This window comes from Nelumbo lutea, chromosome 1 (genome assembly GCF_056320005.1).
Source record: "Nelumbo lutea isolate HS-2025 chromosome 1, American lotus-T2T, whole genome shotgun sequence".
Classification (NCBI taxonomy): Eukaryota; Viridiplantae; Streptophyta; class Magnoliopsida; order Proteales; family Nelumbonaceae; genus Nelumbo; species Nelumbo lutea.
This window is the reverse complement of record NC_142684.1, coordinates 209,557,614-209,571,597: the sequence shown is the minus strand read 5'-3', so window position 1 is coordinate 209,571,597 and position 13,984 is coordinate 209,557,614. Positions and strand designations below refer to the sequence as shown.

The window sequence follows — 13,984 nt, the reverse complement described above, 5'->3', positions numbered from 1 at the left end:
AGAAGAAGAAGAAGGGCTGAAGGAAGTTCAAGTCAAGCAAGCAAGAAGAAGAAGAATGTGAGTTCGAAATTGGGGGTTTGTGATTCAAAGGTCTTTTGTAATAACTCAATTGTTGTTTCATTCTCCTTTAATTTGAATTCAGTTTCTTTGTTATATTTTCTTTCCTTTTTCTATTCTTTCTTGATGTATTTCAGCTTTTAAAATTTTAGTTCAGCAAGCATATTCTTTTTTATTCATTCGAATGATTATGAATTGTACTTGAAGTTTCTTGAATAGGGGTTAAATTGTAGATTAATTCGGCCAATTAACCTTCAAAACTCAGATATAAATTCTCATATCTGAGATTGCAAGATCTGAATTGCTTGAAAGAGATTTCAGATTGGCCGAATGCATTTAAAACTTGGAATTCCTAGAGTGCTTGAGAGAGATTCTAGGAATTCAGATATATTATTCAAGAACTAAATTGAGTGCAAGGTTAGAGATAACTTACACAATTCAGTTGGTGATCAATTCAGATTTGAATTGATGCCTTAGAAGTGTTTGAAGAAATGCATGCATGGGGATTAGATTCTTGTTAGAGATAGAAGAACCGTCACTCATGCATAGGATGAACATGCGCTTGAGAGAGGTTGTTCATGATCTTGGGGTTTCACCAAACCAAGGCTCAATCATGATTTATTCGAATGATCCAAATTGATAGATTGCTGAATTTTGAGATTGACATTTACTGCTTACTCTTCTAACCTGATTTGAAGGCAATTGGACCAATAATTTAGATAGATTTTAATTTAGGATTTTTAACTTTCATCAAAGTTTTGATTTATTTGTTAATCATATAAGAAATACTTAATTCAACATTAATACTTGTTACCTAAATCCTCGTGAGAATGATATTTCACTCACTAATTTATTACTTGAACGGTTAATGAGCCACACATCAAGTATCAGATTGTTCAAATAGGAATTTGAATCTATCCTATTAAAAGTAATTCGGATTTAATCTGTATATATTATAATATCAGTAAATTGATTTGGTTTCGATGATATATTTTCACTAAATTGCCATAAGGTTCAAATTTCATATAAGTAATTATTAATTTATTTTAATCATAAAATATACTATTGAAGTCATTTTTAGTTTATTTTATTACTATAATATAATTTAATATTTTGATTATTTTTAGTCTAATTTATTTATACAACTTAATATCTGATTATAATCTGAACCCAATTCGAATCCACTAGATATCCAAAAGATATAATAATTTGAATTGGAATATAAATGAATCAAATATGAATCTACCTATCCAATTCAATTCGATCCATTTGCAGCTAGCTCTACCCATCCGATTCAATTCCATGTTGGGTTTGCTCTGGGACGTTCTGTTGCAAGTGTAGAGCCCAAACCCCAAATCCTTTCTATTGCCCCTACGCTCTCCCTCAGTGTCCAGAGATCAGCACGTGGATGCCAATAGAGATGATGGTAGTGCCCTGCCCCTCTTCGGGTGCTGGCTCTTTTCTAATTCTTCACACATACACATCCTGAGTTAACGTAGAACCTGTAATAAAATAAAGGGGCTGTTTAGTTTTTTCTTTATTGTTTATTAAGTAAACGTTTTGTATGACATTCATCTTGAAAAATGGTTTTTTGACAGCCAGACACCATTAGATCATAAAATCTGAATGGTGAAAAGAAATGCCTTAATATTGGAAGAAACATTATAAAAAAACTTCTCTTAATAGATGATTCTTACATAAACCGAGATAAACATTTATTTAATATATAATTTAATCAAATAATGTTTCAAACTCTATTCGAGAATGCCTATATCATATTGAAGTGATGATATTTTTCAAATAAACGACAAGCAAAATTGAGCCAAAAGGTTTTTGAAGCCCTAAAGCATAAATGTTGGATCCTCACACACACACAGACATACTAACAAACACCTCGAAGGGATGTTTAAGCATGATAAGTAATCACAGGTCCTGTAGCCACTTCCGTAGCTGGAGTTACAGCTTACCGAGTGTTGCATGTCCAGGAGATGACGACCCATCATAAGTCCTCCAATCCAATCAATCCGGTGGAAGTTCTTTGCCGATGACTTGAGCCTCTCATCCATGCATTAATTTAGTAATTGTAAGGCTATCCAAGAGTTGCAAATTTGTACTAGAATTCCTCCCAACTCCCAGAAAAAGATGAATTGAAGAAGACATGAAGTGAAGCTGACACAATTTCCCATGGGCCATGGGTTTACATTGGGTGGTGGATTGTGAATTATGATCATGTGGCAATTTATGGGCCAAATAATGTTTCAAGATCAAGGATTCATGGGCCCTACAAATCTAGCCTTAGTTGCTATATTGATTAACGTGTGTTTTAGGCTGTCACTGTCAATATACTTATGCCCCATCGTCGGCCCGACAATGAATCATGCATTAGAGCTTATTATGTTTTCTTTGAGCTATATAATGCTTGGCCCATTTAAATCGGACTCAATGAACAACCCTTTAAATAAAACAGGCCCTAGCACGTCTTTGGGTTCTGAGTCCCAAATCATGGATGGTTAATTGGTTACAGATTCTTTTGAGTTCAAATCTCCATCCACATTTTTTTTTCTGACCACCCAAATCCTTCTTCCCATCAATTTCTTTGATCTCTCTAATATAGGTGGCCAGGCCCCTAACTTGCCACCGATCTATTTGAGAAGATTAAAATTGAATGTATTTACACAAAATCTATGGTATATCCATTGTATTCTGAGTGAAAGATGTGATTGGTTGGATGTAGGGGTGTCAATGTATCGGTTTTGAATTGGATCCAATCCTATTCAAACATTATCAAATCGAATTTAGATAGTTCGTTATAATTATTGGATTGAGCCAATTCAAAATAAACTGGTTTATATTTTTATTGGTAAAAAATGGACCTAAATCAATTTCCAATAATCCGACTATGAGGCCAAACCCCAGTCCAATTTGAAACCGATCGAAATTGAAGCTGGAATAAAAACACTTTTATGAAAGCACTTTTGCGAAAGTAAAGTACTTTTACAAAAGTAATTTTATGAAAAGTGTTTTTTACAAAAGTAAAGTATTTTTATGAAATCACTTTTATAAAAGTACTTTTACATGGAAGCACTTTACAGAAATACTTTTGTAAAAGTACAAAAGTAACTTTTATGAAAATACTTTTACCAAAGTATTTTTATAAAACCACTTTTACAAAAGTACTTTTATTCATTCACTTTGGATTTGATTGGACCCAATCCAATATGTTTGCATTTTAATTGGACTAGATTGGATTGTAGCAAGTGTTGTAGTTTTTTCATTGTAACCTCGTGTTATTTTGGTGTTTGATTCAATTTGGATTAGATTGGACCCAATCCGGTCTTTTTACATTTTATTTGGACTAGATTGGATTTGGTTTGTATGGATTTAAATTGGATTTGGTCCAATCCATTTGTAAATGGACCAATATTGGATTGGACCAGATTAGACCAAATCTAGTCCAATTGACAGCCCTAGTTAGATGTAAAATATTCTTTGTAAAAATAGGCACTTTTTTTAAACTACCCCTACGCTAATTGACTAACTATACCCTTACTGTTTAACTATTGTCTGAAAGTATCTTTAAGTTTTTTGACAATTGTTTAAAACCCCCCTTGCTGTTAATTTTCCGTCACACTTTGTTCACATGACATCATGCGACTAATAATTGCATTTAAATTCCTAAAATAATCTTCTTGTGACCTGTTCAATGACCTCTTGGAAGTCGGTTCAATAAAAACCTCCAACATTTAACAAGATGAAGTTAATGGGGCCAATGGCAATAGTAACAGATTGGGTAGTTAGGATTGCGCTCTTAAGTCTTGCGCACTAGCAATAAACATGGTGAAACCCAAGGTTTAAAATTTTGATCTGATACGCCCGATGTGGGGCGTATTGTATCATTTCTTTGAAAAATATATACGGGATATGCATGGAAATCGTACTTTTTATCTTTTTTCATGCATATCGAGGGTGTATCGGGACATATTGGTAGCGTATCAACGAAAAAGATACAGCAAAAAACTAAAAAAAAAAATTTAAGGGGAAAAACAAACTTCTTTTCCTTGAAATAAGCCTTTTTTCACCCCTAAATGACTCTAAAACTCCAAACTTCATTCCTAGAGTTCTATATTTGCAAAAGTTTGCATAAAACAAGTGTGAATCATTAATTTTTTTAAAGTTTTTTCAATTTTTAAAAAATATGGCAAAAATAGGCTTTTTTTTTTCAATTTTTTATAATATCTTGTGATTTCTTTTTTTTTTCTTGAATGTTTAAATTTATGTTGATCTACATTTCTTACATTCAAAATCACAAATTTTTGGTGTTATCAATAGATTTATGGAAATTTCATGAAGATATTTAGGGAAAATATAAATTAACAAAAAATTTAAAAATGTAATTTTTTCTTTGCTTATAAAGACTAGATATATTTTAAATCTATGGATTTATCTATCATATCCATAGAGCAATTGAAATTTCTTTTTTAATATTTTTTGATCTTTTATATTTTTTTAATTTAAAAATAATTAATAATTAATTATAATTTATCATTTGATAATAACAACTGAATATATTATAATTCTATGTATGATCTATCATATCCATAGACCGATTGAAATTTCTTCTTTAATATATATATATATATATATATATATATATATATATATATATTATTTTTATATTTTTGGAATTAAAAATAAATAAATAATTAATTATATTTGATCATTTGATCACAATGATTGAATATATTATAATTCTATGGATGATCTACTATATCCACAGAGCAATTGAAATTTCTTCTTTAATAACTATTTTTTGAATATATTATATAATGTTTATTTGTTTTTTATAATTTTTTGAATGAATAATAAATAGTTATTAATTATATTTTCACATAGAAGTTGTGCCAATGCATGTTTTATGGTTGGATAGGAGAGTTGGGTTTTTCCCATTCCATAAAATATTAAAACTTAAGAATTATAATTTATAAATTATAGTTAAGAATAGGATTTTTAATGAAAAATTATAATTAACTACAATATGTTTCTTTATAAAACTATCAAAATATATTAACTTAATGTATATACACCTTTTTGAGGTCTTATATTAATTTAATGAAGAATTATAATTGCCTTTCCAATATACTTAGCGTTTCCGATACTTTTAACCTTGGTGAAACCCCTGTGTTGCTTTAATAAATAAGGGTAGGGCTAGGATAAAGGGAGATTGCGAGGGAGAGGGTGACATTAAGACAAACTTGGTGGGCTTTATCACTACAAAGAGTGAGCGGTTTCTATGGTTGATACCGGCCAACGGGCCAAGGCTAGAGACGCCTAGGTGACGGATAAGGTTGTTCATAAGAAGACCCAACCCAAACAAACCGACCAACCCGGACGGACCCAACCTGAGTTGGCCGGGTTTTCTTCAGCACCGGTCAGTTTTGGGTTATAAAAAATCATAAACCGATGATTTGGTTTGGTTTTGGTTTTCACACAAGGCTAGAGACGCCTAGGTGACGGATAGGGCTATTCATAAGAAGACCCAACCCGAACAAACTGACCAACCCGGGTCGACCCAACCCGAGTCGGTCGGGTTTTCTTCAGCACTGGTCGGTTTTGGGTTATAAAAAATCATAAACCGATGATTCGGTTTGGTTTCGGTTTTCAGACATGAAAACTGAAACCGAACCCGAACCGAACCGACTTAGTAGTTAGTTCTTAGTTAGTAGTTACAACCTACTTAGTTACACTATATATCTCTCATCTCTATAGTGTAAGTGGACACCATTTGGCAAATAGTACTCTCAAACTCTGCTCCCTCCACAACTGGATCCATGGATGGGCCACAAAACATTAAGGAAATGGTGGTTTCCTTTGGGAATATAGAGTCAGAAATGAACATTTGAACATCAACTAAGTCACCACTAAGTAGAGCTGAAACCGACCCAAACCGATCAGGTCGATTTTACTTAACACAGTATCGATTTCAGTTTCAATTTCAGGTAACCCGACCAGGTTGGGCCGGTTGGAAAAACATCATTAAACCGACCCAACCCGACCCGTGAACAGCCCTAGTGACGGATATGCAGCTCCACCTAGACCTAGGACAAAATCTTTGCATGGTTAGCCTTACCAAATACGATGTTTTTGGTTGAAATTATATTAAAGGGGTTGATTGTTTTGTCTGGTGGAGGTGGGTGGTGTTAGACGAACTGTTAGTCTTGGATTCTTGGTTGTGTTGTGATGTTTTCATACTTGTGGCAACCGGCAAAGTGGTTGGAAATTGGCATCCCCCAATGCTCACGGAATTAGTTTACAGGCTCATAGTCACAGTCACAGTCACAGACCACAACAATGAACCCCACAAACTAACGCCTCTTAGTTTCGTCTTGTCGATTCATGTCATGATATGTGCACCGGTTTCGTTTTCAAACAGAAAGAGCTAGGCCGTGCCAATACATCTCGTTGGATCCAAAACTATATATAACCGTTTACCATTTGTCACTCTTGTCATCTAACAAACAATATTATGGTTTTGACAGCCCTCACTGATATGCATCCCAGGTGTGGAAATCCAAAGTGGGCCCAAAAAGATATCTGACCTCTATGTTGCGGATGCGTTTGTTGAAAAAGTTCATCAAAACCAGAGTTTGAGTTACAAAAACCAAAAGAAAAAAGAAATGATGATGAGTACGAGTGAATGTCGCTACTGTGTAGCCTCTTTCATGGCTGACAACAGAGGTAGACGATGATCACCAAGTGAAATCGATGAGAAGAAAGAGAGGAAGAAGAGGGAAGAAAAAGAGAAGATAGAGAACAAGAGGAGATACAGAATTGGAGGCAGAGATAGAGAATAAATTTCACATTTCATTTTTTCCTTAAGACTTAGCGACAATGTCAATTATTAAAAACTATAATTAAATAATAAGGAGATAGTTAGTTAATTAGCTAAATAGTAGAATAATTTAAGAATTTTTCTCAAACTAAAAAATGAACTTTAATGTGATTGATTGGAATTTGGATTTAATATGCAAGGTCTAAGGGTTTATCTTACCCGAACCAACCTCGGTTGGCCTGAATAGAACCTACTTTGGAACCAAATTTATCTTAAAATAAACCTCATAATTACAAAAGGCCGTAGTCTCAATTGATCATTGAGTTACTTAAATTATTTAATCATTTATTTTTATTTCAGTATTTGAGTGTGTATAATAACTAATATAAATTGTAATGTTTACAAATTATAAGTTTTGAACTATATAATAATATTTTATATATTAAGATACTCAATTTAATCAATAAATATAATATAAATTTTAAATTATATTATATTTATTAAAATCAACAAATTTCATAGATAAACCTTAATCGGATAGAACCCACCTAAAACCACTACGGCTAGAACTGACCCCGAAACCAAACTTAATAGGATAGATTCCGGATCCAAAAGGCTTAAACCGACTCGACCCCTACATTAATGGCTATTATTCCAAAATCGGTAGTAACTTCTTTTATATTTAACTCGTTTTTTTACACGTGGGTACAGCCAGCTAGGCTGCTATAGCAGCAGCAGAAGCAGCAAACTCAAAACTGCCTCTACCGGTCTCGTCCACATCATGGTACTGGTGGGCCCATCCCAGATAACACATGTATCCAATCGTACAGTCAGAGCGACAGCAACATCCAGCATCTACGCAGATCCAATCTGTTTGATTGCACAATTGCATAAGCAGGCCCCACCCCACCCGGCAAGACACTGAAAACTCCAAAGGCACAACGTTCAACATTCATGATTCATTCAACGCCCCCACACATCCTCCTACTCATCATTGAAACATGCTCCACTTACAGCCACAACTTTCTTCTACATTGCCAACCACACACGTGGCCCATTTAAGGCCGTAGAAACCGTTCATGCACGTACACCTGTCAGGCGCGATGGATAGGATCAGTCGATCAGAGTTCAGAGACTGACGAGAGACTTGTCATCCATCTGCTGTGTCCGTCAGTCCTTGTGGTTAACGTGGGGAGTAGGGAGTAGAAGCACTCAGCAAGAGTTGTTTGGCGTTTTTGTAAGGAGGGATGGTGGAGATGCCTTGTCTGTGGAGCTCCGAGATAACAATGTCAGTTGACGGAGGCTTGAGGCCTAGGGGCAAGGGCAGCCATGGCTTGCTTATTGCTTCCTTCACAACTTTGTCTATTACCTCCTCTGCCTGCATGAAATTCAATGCCATTTAGGGCACTTGTTGGCTGGTGAGAGAATGAATGATGTGATTTCATAATTCCCTGTACTGCACTCTGCATCACTGTAGTATTATTAAATAACGCACATGCTCTTAACGTCTCCACTCTCCACACCCTACTCCCTAGACCACCCCCCCTCCTCCCAATTCAATGGATCTATTCTACTGATCTGCCCTTTGCCCTCTCTCCCTCGTTTGGTTGTGTGGGCCCAACACATCGAATCACAACCTTTCCCTGGTGGGTCCCTCCCTATACCCCTAACTACCATTGTATTATAGCTACAGAACTGTGTTATGGGCTGGTTGCAGTTCTTGAATCCACCAACCAACCATATATGAATAGGAAAATTATGACAGGATCCAACTGTAAGAATGATCTCCTAATGGGGTAGAGCCCAGAGGCTTTAAGAAACCAGACAGACACATACAAATGCAGATATTGGGAGTAATGTTTACCGGGTGAAGATCAATGAAATTCCTGGGTAGGCTGCTTCTGTCTCCAATCCCCTCAGAACTACTGCGGAATCCAGAAGCATCCTGTATAACTCAAAACAACAATCAATGAGAACAACATACAACATGCTTGTGGGAATGCCCAAAACGATGCATAAAATGCAAACAGAACCTCCATATTAGCCATACTCACTTGAGGGAAAGTAGCACAAGGACCTTGAGGTGTTGGCATCACAGGGCAGCCCCATGCATCAGCCTGCATCTGGAATGAATTTAATGTTCTTCAAAAACTAATATATTACATGCATGCAATTTGATTACTATCAAGCAACTCAAGTCAACTCAAAGAAGCCTTGTCCTGACTATATGGGGTTGGCTACATGAATCCAGTTCTGTCTTTCCGCTCTGTTCAGTGTCATATCCGTTGTATGACAATTCAGTTCAGTTCTTTGTCAAATTACTAGGGCCAACAGTAGCATACTTCTGTAGCTTTTTGTTTAAGACTGCTGTTTGTATGTGAAGGAGTGCTGTGCATGCTAATATTGATAACCGAAGAAGTTGAAATGAAAGAAAAAAATTCCTCTACTGGAGTGAAAGCCTAACACATTTCTGTCATGAACAAATTATATTCTATGGTTATCAAAGGATTTGAAGAAGGAACTAATATATTCAGTGATGGACTTCGGTAGCTTAAGGTTTCAACAAACATTACCCCTGGATAATTCTTGCATGGCCAACCCTCTGGAGACTGCCACATATTGTAGCTGGGGTGACCCCATACAGGATAGTATTGACTGGCTGAAAAACCATGATTATAATGGTAAGGAGGGAAAGCCATGACAGGCTTATGAGGATAAACCCTTTGGACAGTGTCTCGTGGATGTTGCCATCTCCATTCATCTTCCTTTGGTGCAATGTGCCTTCGATGCATTCGATATTTCTGTGAAGACAGTAAACAGTCACTCAACTAATTATCTTGAGATAAATGAATGGTGATCTCACTAGTTACAGTGTAAAGATTTTCCAATTCTTAAACCACTTGATGGATGACATAATTCAAGATCACATCAAATCATCAATGAGTCCATCTGTTGTTAAAACCCCTTGCCAAACTGTTAAACCAATTCCAATACTGACCTGGAGGTGGCTTGCCACATTGTGTCTTGTCAAACCCTCTACTTTCATTAACTCTAGAATTCGAGAAGGGATTGCCTGGTTGATGCCTAGTTGCTCAACAGCCTGTACAAACCGTTTGTGCAGTTCTGGTGTCCAGTCAACCTGGAACCCAAAACAATCCAAATAAAAATATGTAAAAAATCATTCTTCAATGCCAAGTCATAGACCGAAAGGCAGGCAAATCTAATTCTAGTTAGCAGGGTAGAGCATTTCTAATGCTTTTCAAGCCTGTCTGTCAATAACCATAATATTCATGGCAACTAACCTGTACCAATATTGACCAGGAAAAGTCAATTGAGAGAGAGATGCCTAAACAAATTTTGAATCTCTAGTTTACCCTTCATAAATCAAATTACCTTCATCTTCTTCTTACTAGCTTTGTTCCCACATGAATTAGGAAGAAGAGATGCCCTATTTGGGTTGTCAGTATTGATGCTAGGGTCTGCTACACTGCTCTTGTCCCGTGGATGAGAAGATATGTTGCTTCCGGTCTTTGAATCATCAGCTGAGTCAACCTCCTCGAATCCACCCTCTTCAGGTTTTGGTGATTGGTTTACCTTGAGAGTAATTTCTGCAACTGAGTTGTTGCAATTAGTATCGACAGATTTTGATTCCCCCTCTTGGTCGCCAATCACTTTCTCTAGTAAAGAGCTAGAGTTGTCTTGGCAATACCCATCACCTAACAATCTTCCCCCTAGTTTCAACTGTGGGGTTGAGGGTGCTGGGAACCTATCACTGGCTTCTGTTTGCTCATTATCATGTTTGAGGTCCTGTACTTCATTCTCTTTTTCTAACAGGATTTCCTTCTCTAATTTTCTGGTCTCCACTTGGAGTTGAAGCATGGAAACTACAGTTTCTCTGACAGGCTTCAATGATTTGGAGATGTCACTTCCCCCTGCATTGAAGGCCTGTTCAGGATAGATCAGAAAACTTTCCCATTTTCAGTTCATAGCATTAGCAGTGCCTTTCAAAAGAAATAAAAGATTGAAGTTGTCAAAACACAATAATCACAACGAATTTATACCATAAACTTACTCTGTGGACCACGTGTTGCCATATGTTCCTTAGTTTATCTTCAGATAATGGTTTCTGAAGGAACTCTGCTGCACCAAGCTGGGGATAATATGCAAATTATGGCATCAATGAGAACAATAAGCATATTTGTGCAGCAAAATCTTCCCTATGTTATTGATAACAAGGAGGCCAGATTAGAAAGCTTACAACAATGCATTTCATCATGGTGTTTAGACAATTAACACTTGAGGTCACTGCAGTAGAAATTATCCATATATCATATCAGCTTCAACTGTAAAATATGCTAAAGAGACAAGAAGGATTGTAGAACTCATTTCATTTCCCCTCATTCCTGTAGTAATTTATTCATAACAACCTTTCCAGTTTTCATATTGACTTAAAATTACTGTTTGATAATTAGAATATCCAATAAAACTAATAGCCAAAGGACAAAATAGCTTTTAAGGAGAAAAAAAGAAGACAAAAGTTTTAAATTTTAAAGAAAAAAAATTATACCAACTCTATAATAACCAGAATACAAGAGCAAAATTTAACCCATGAGCGAAATGTATTAATTTGTTACATCTAAAATGGAGAGGCTATGATAGTTGAGCAAACTTACTGACAGTTGGCAAATCTTTAGCAGTCTCAAGGAACCTGAAACTGTCATGGCTCTTGGCCACGCTCACCTGTAACCACAGAAGCAGGGCAGGAAAAGAAATTGATAATATACATAGCATTACCATAAGGCACTTTATGTTTCCCTCTATTATGTTTTAGATTATTAGTCCAAATATTCTGGAACCTTGGTTGCAGTTGAACTTTGTTACCTCTACTATTGCAACATGGAAGCTGTCTGGTTTGTTTGCAATTGCCGTCAAAGCTTCACTCTCCTTGCAGAATGTGGAAACTGAAAATAGTAAACATGGTGTAACAATGAAGAAAAGTGAGATTTGAGACGAAAGTAATTTTCTTTACCCCTTCAAATTCCACCGACTGAAAATTCATTTTCTTATCTTTCTGCTGTTTCTTTTTTTTTTTTTTTTTTGCTGGGTTGGGGGTCTGGAGAATCAACTAAACACCTTTAGAAATTAAAATAATGGTGGTTATGCTATACTTGCTCTAGATTGGTGAGGTCTGTATGACTATCAAGACATATGACGAACATAATTCATGTAGCCCCAAAGGGTTGGCTCACATGGCTGATCTCTCATCTCATTCAAAAAAAAGGAAAATTTTGGGGGTAGAAACAAATCTATCATGGAGAAAAATTATAAAATTTGAAACAAAGTGAATATGGTTATATATTCCATGGTTCTGTGACATGTATTTCTAACTACCGGAAGAAAGTGTATCCAGGATCTTGGAAGAAATTCCATGTTAAACAATGGCTAAAGTAAAATCTCTCGAATCCTTAATTTAGAAAGAGAAACTGCCTCATTTTTTTTTTTTTTGGATGAGGCTACAGCCTACAAGCTTAATTATAGATCCTTTGAGCATTTCAAAAAGTTCCAACCCAAGTTTGCACCACCTCTAACTATTCTAGAATGTATGCACCAAATAAAACCCAAAGCCATGTTTAAATTCCATGAAGAATCAAATAGTAACAATTTAGAGTAATCGATGGAAATTTGAGATGACTATAAGGATGATGTCAAGTATCAAATATAGTAAAACAAAATTAGCTGAAACATGAAAAATGCAAAAAACAAGAAAAAAAAAAAAGAAAGACACCAAGTTTTAATTCAGGAGAAATAAATTGTTAATCTAAAACTAAGAATGAAGAGGAAATTGATGTGGCTAACCAATATAGTCCATTTCTTCGAGCTTCGATTTTATCTCATCTGCAGAAACACTGTCTTCATCAAGGAGAAGTACTCTGAGGCCTTTGGGGAAATCCTTCCAGCCCAGAAGATCATCAGCTGTGCAAACCATAGCTCTCTTAGCATTCTTTCTTAGGCTAACCTATTAAAGTATGAGATTTCGACTTGTCAACATCCTACTAATTGTACAGTTCCCAGATCATTATCCTGCATGACCCCAACGAAGATTCCATCAGATTCCCATTCCTCAATCTAAGAAGAATTATTGGAGAAGGATATTAAGAGAAAAAAAACACAAATTCTTATATGTTGCTTACAAATTCATGATTTTCCAGTTCAAAAAATAAAAAACAAACCGGAGTTTACCATTTGAGAACTAAAGGTATATGGGATAACAGCTTAGAAGGCCATACCTAATGAACTACTCATAATCAGGAGAATTCATCCAAGTTCTTAAAAGACAACCTTGGACTAATCCGGAAACAAAACTCCGTTGCAACCGTGAGATCATAGTTCTGCAGGTTGCATATAAAGAACCCATTGAAGTTTCAGACACCAGTCTAAAAGTCTACGTCGAAGAAGAAGAAGAAAAAGAAGACGAAGAATCCATCAAAATTTTAAGATCCTATTAGTGCATGCCAGTTCTAAAAACCAGGAATCTGAAATAAACCCATTTAATTTTTCAGAAGTAAATAACAAAGAACCCACGAAGAACAGACAACCCAGCAGAGACCTGCAAATGCCAAGAAAAAAAAGGAAGAAACAGATCAACCCAGCAGAGAAAAACCAAACAACGCTAGAAACAGAAAAGGCAGTCACAAACATTGAAAATATCCACTTTTATTTCTCTATCTACATGCTATAAGAAGACAAGCTCTTCTCACCTGCTGGTTTTACTTTTCTTCACTTGCAAATAGAACGCTTGAGAGAGACAGCTTACACTCTATGGAGTTAAAGAGTTATAATGCGGTTTCTCGTGGCGCCTCTGTACAGTGTGCAGTTGCTGTCGGTTGCTCCAGACCACAGAAAATGCAGTCTCTCTCTCTCTAATTATCTAAACAAGAGACCAATGAGTAATAACTCCTCTTTCTAATGGATTCCATGCACCCAATCAGATTACTTGACTACCCATTAAACCTTCATATTATGAAATGATCACCTTTGGTGATTTGCTGCTTGCTTTCCCACTCCCATCTTGCTTAAATTTCAGTTCAACGACAGATC

The 13,984-nt window shown here is 35.8% G+C and overlaps 1 protein-coding gene across 1 annotated transcript; it reads right to left on the bottom strand.

Annotated features, from left to right (window-relative positions):
• Positions 1–7,955: 7,955 nt before the first annotated feature.
• Positions 7,956–13,631, bottom strand: LOC148880724 (two-component response regulator-like APRR2). The gene is given in 13 exon segments (XM_088962725.1): positions 7,956–8,126; positions 8,128–8,264; positions 8,751–8,831; positions 8,941–9,009; positions 9,460–9,687; positions 9,885–10,025; positions 10,280–10,831; positions 10,959–11,036; positions 11,145–11,191; positions 11,560–11,626; positions 11,768–11,847; positions 12,743–12,967; positions 13,174–13,631. Coding segments are annotated over 12 exon segments (1,638 nt in total). The 5' UTR covers positions 12,873–12,967; positions 13,174–13,631; the 3' UTR covers positions 7,956–8,098.
• Positions 13,632–13,984: the final 353 nt, after the last annotated feature.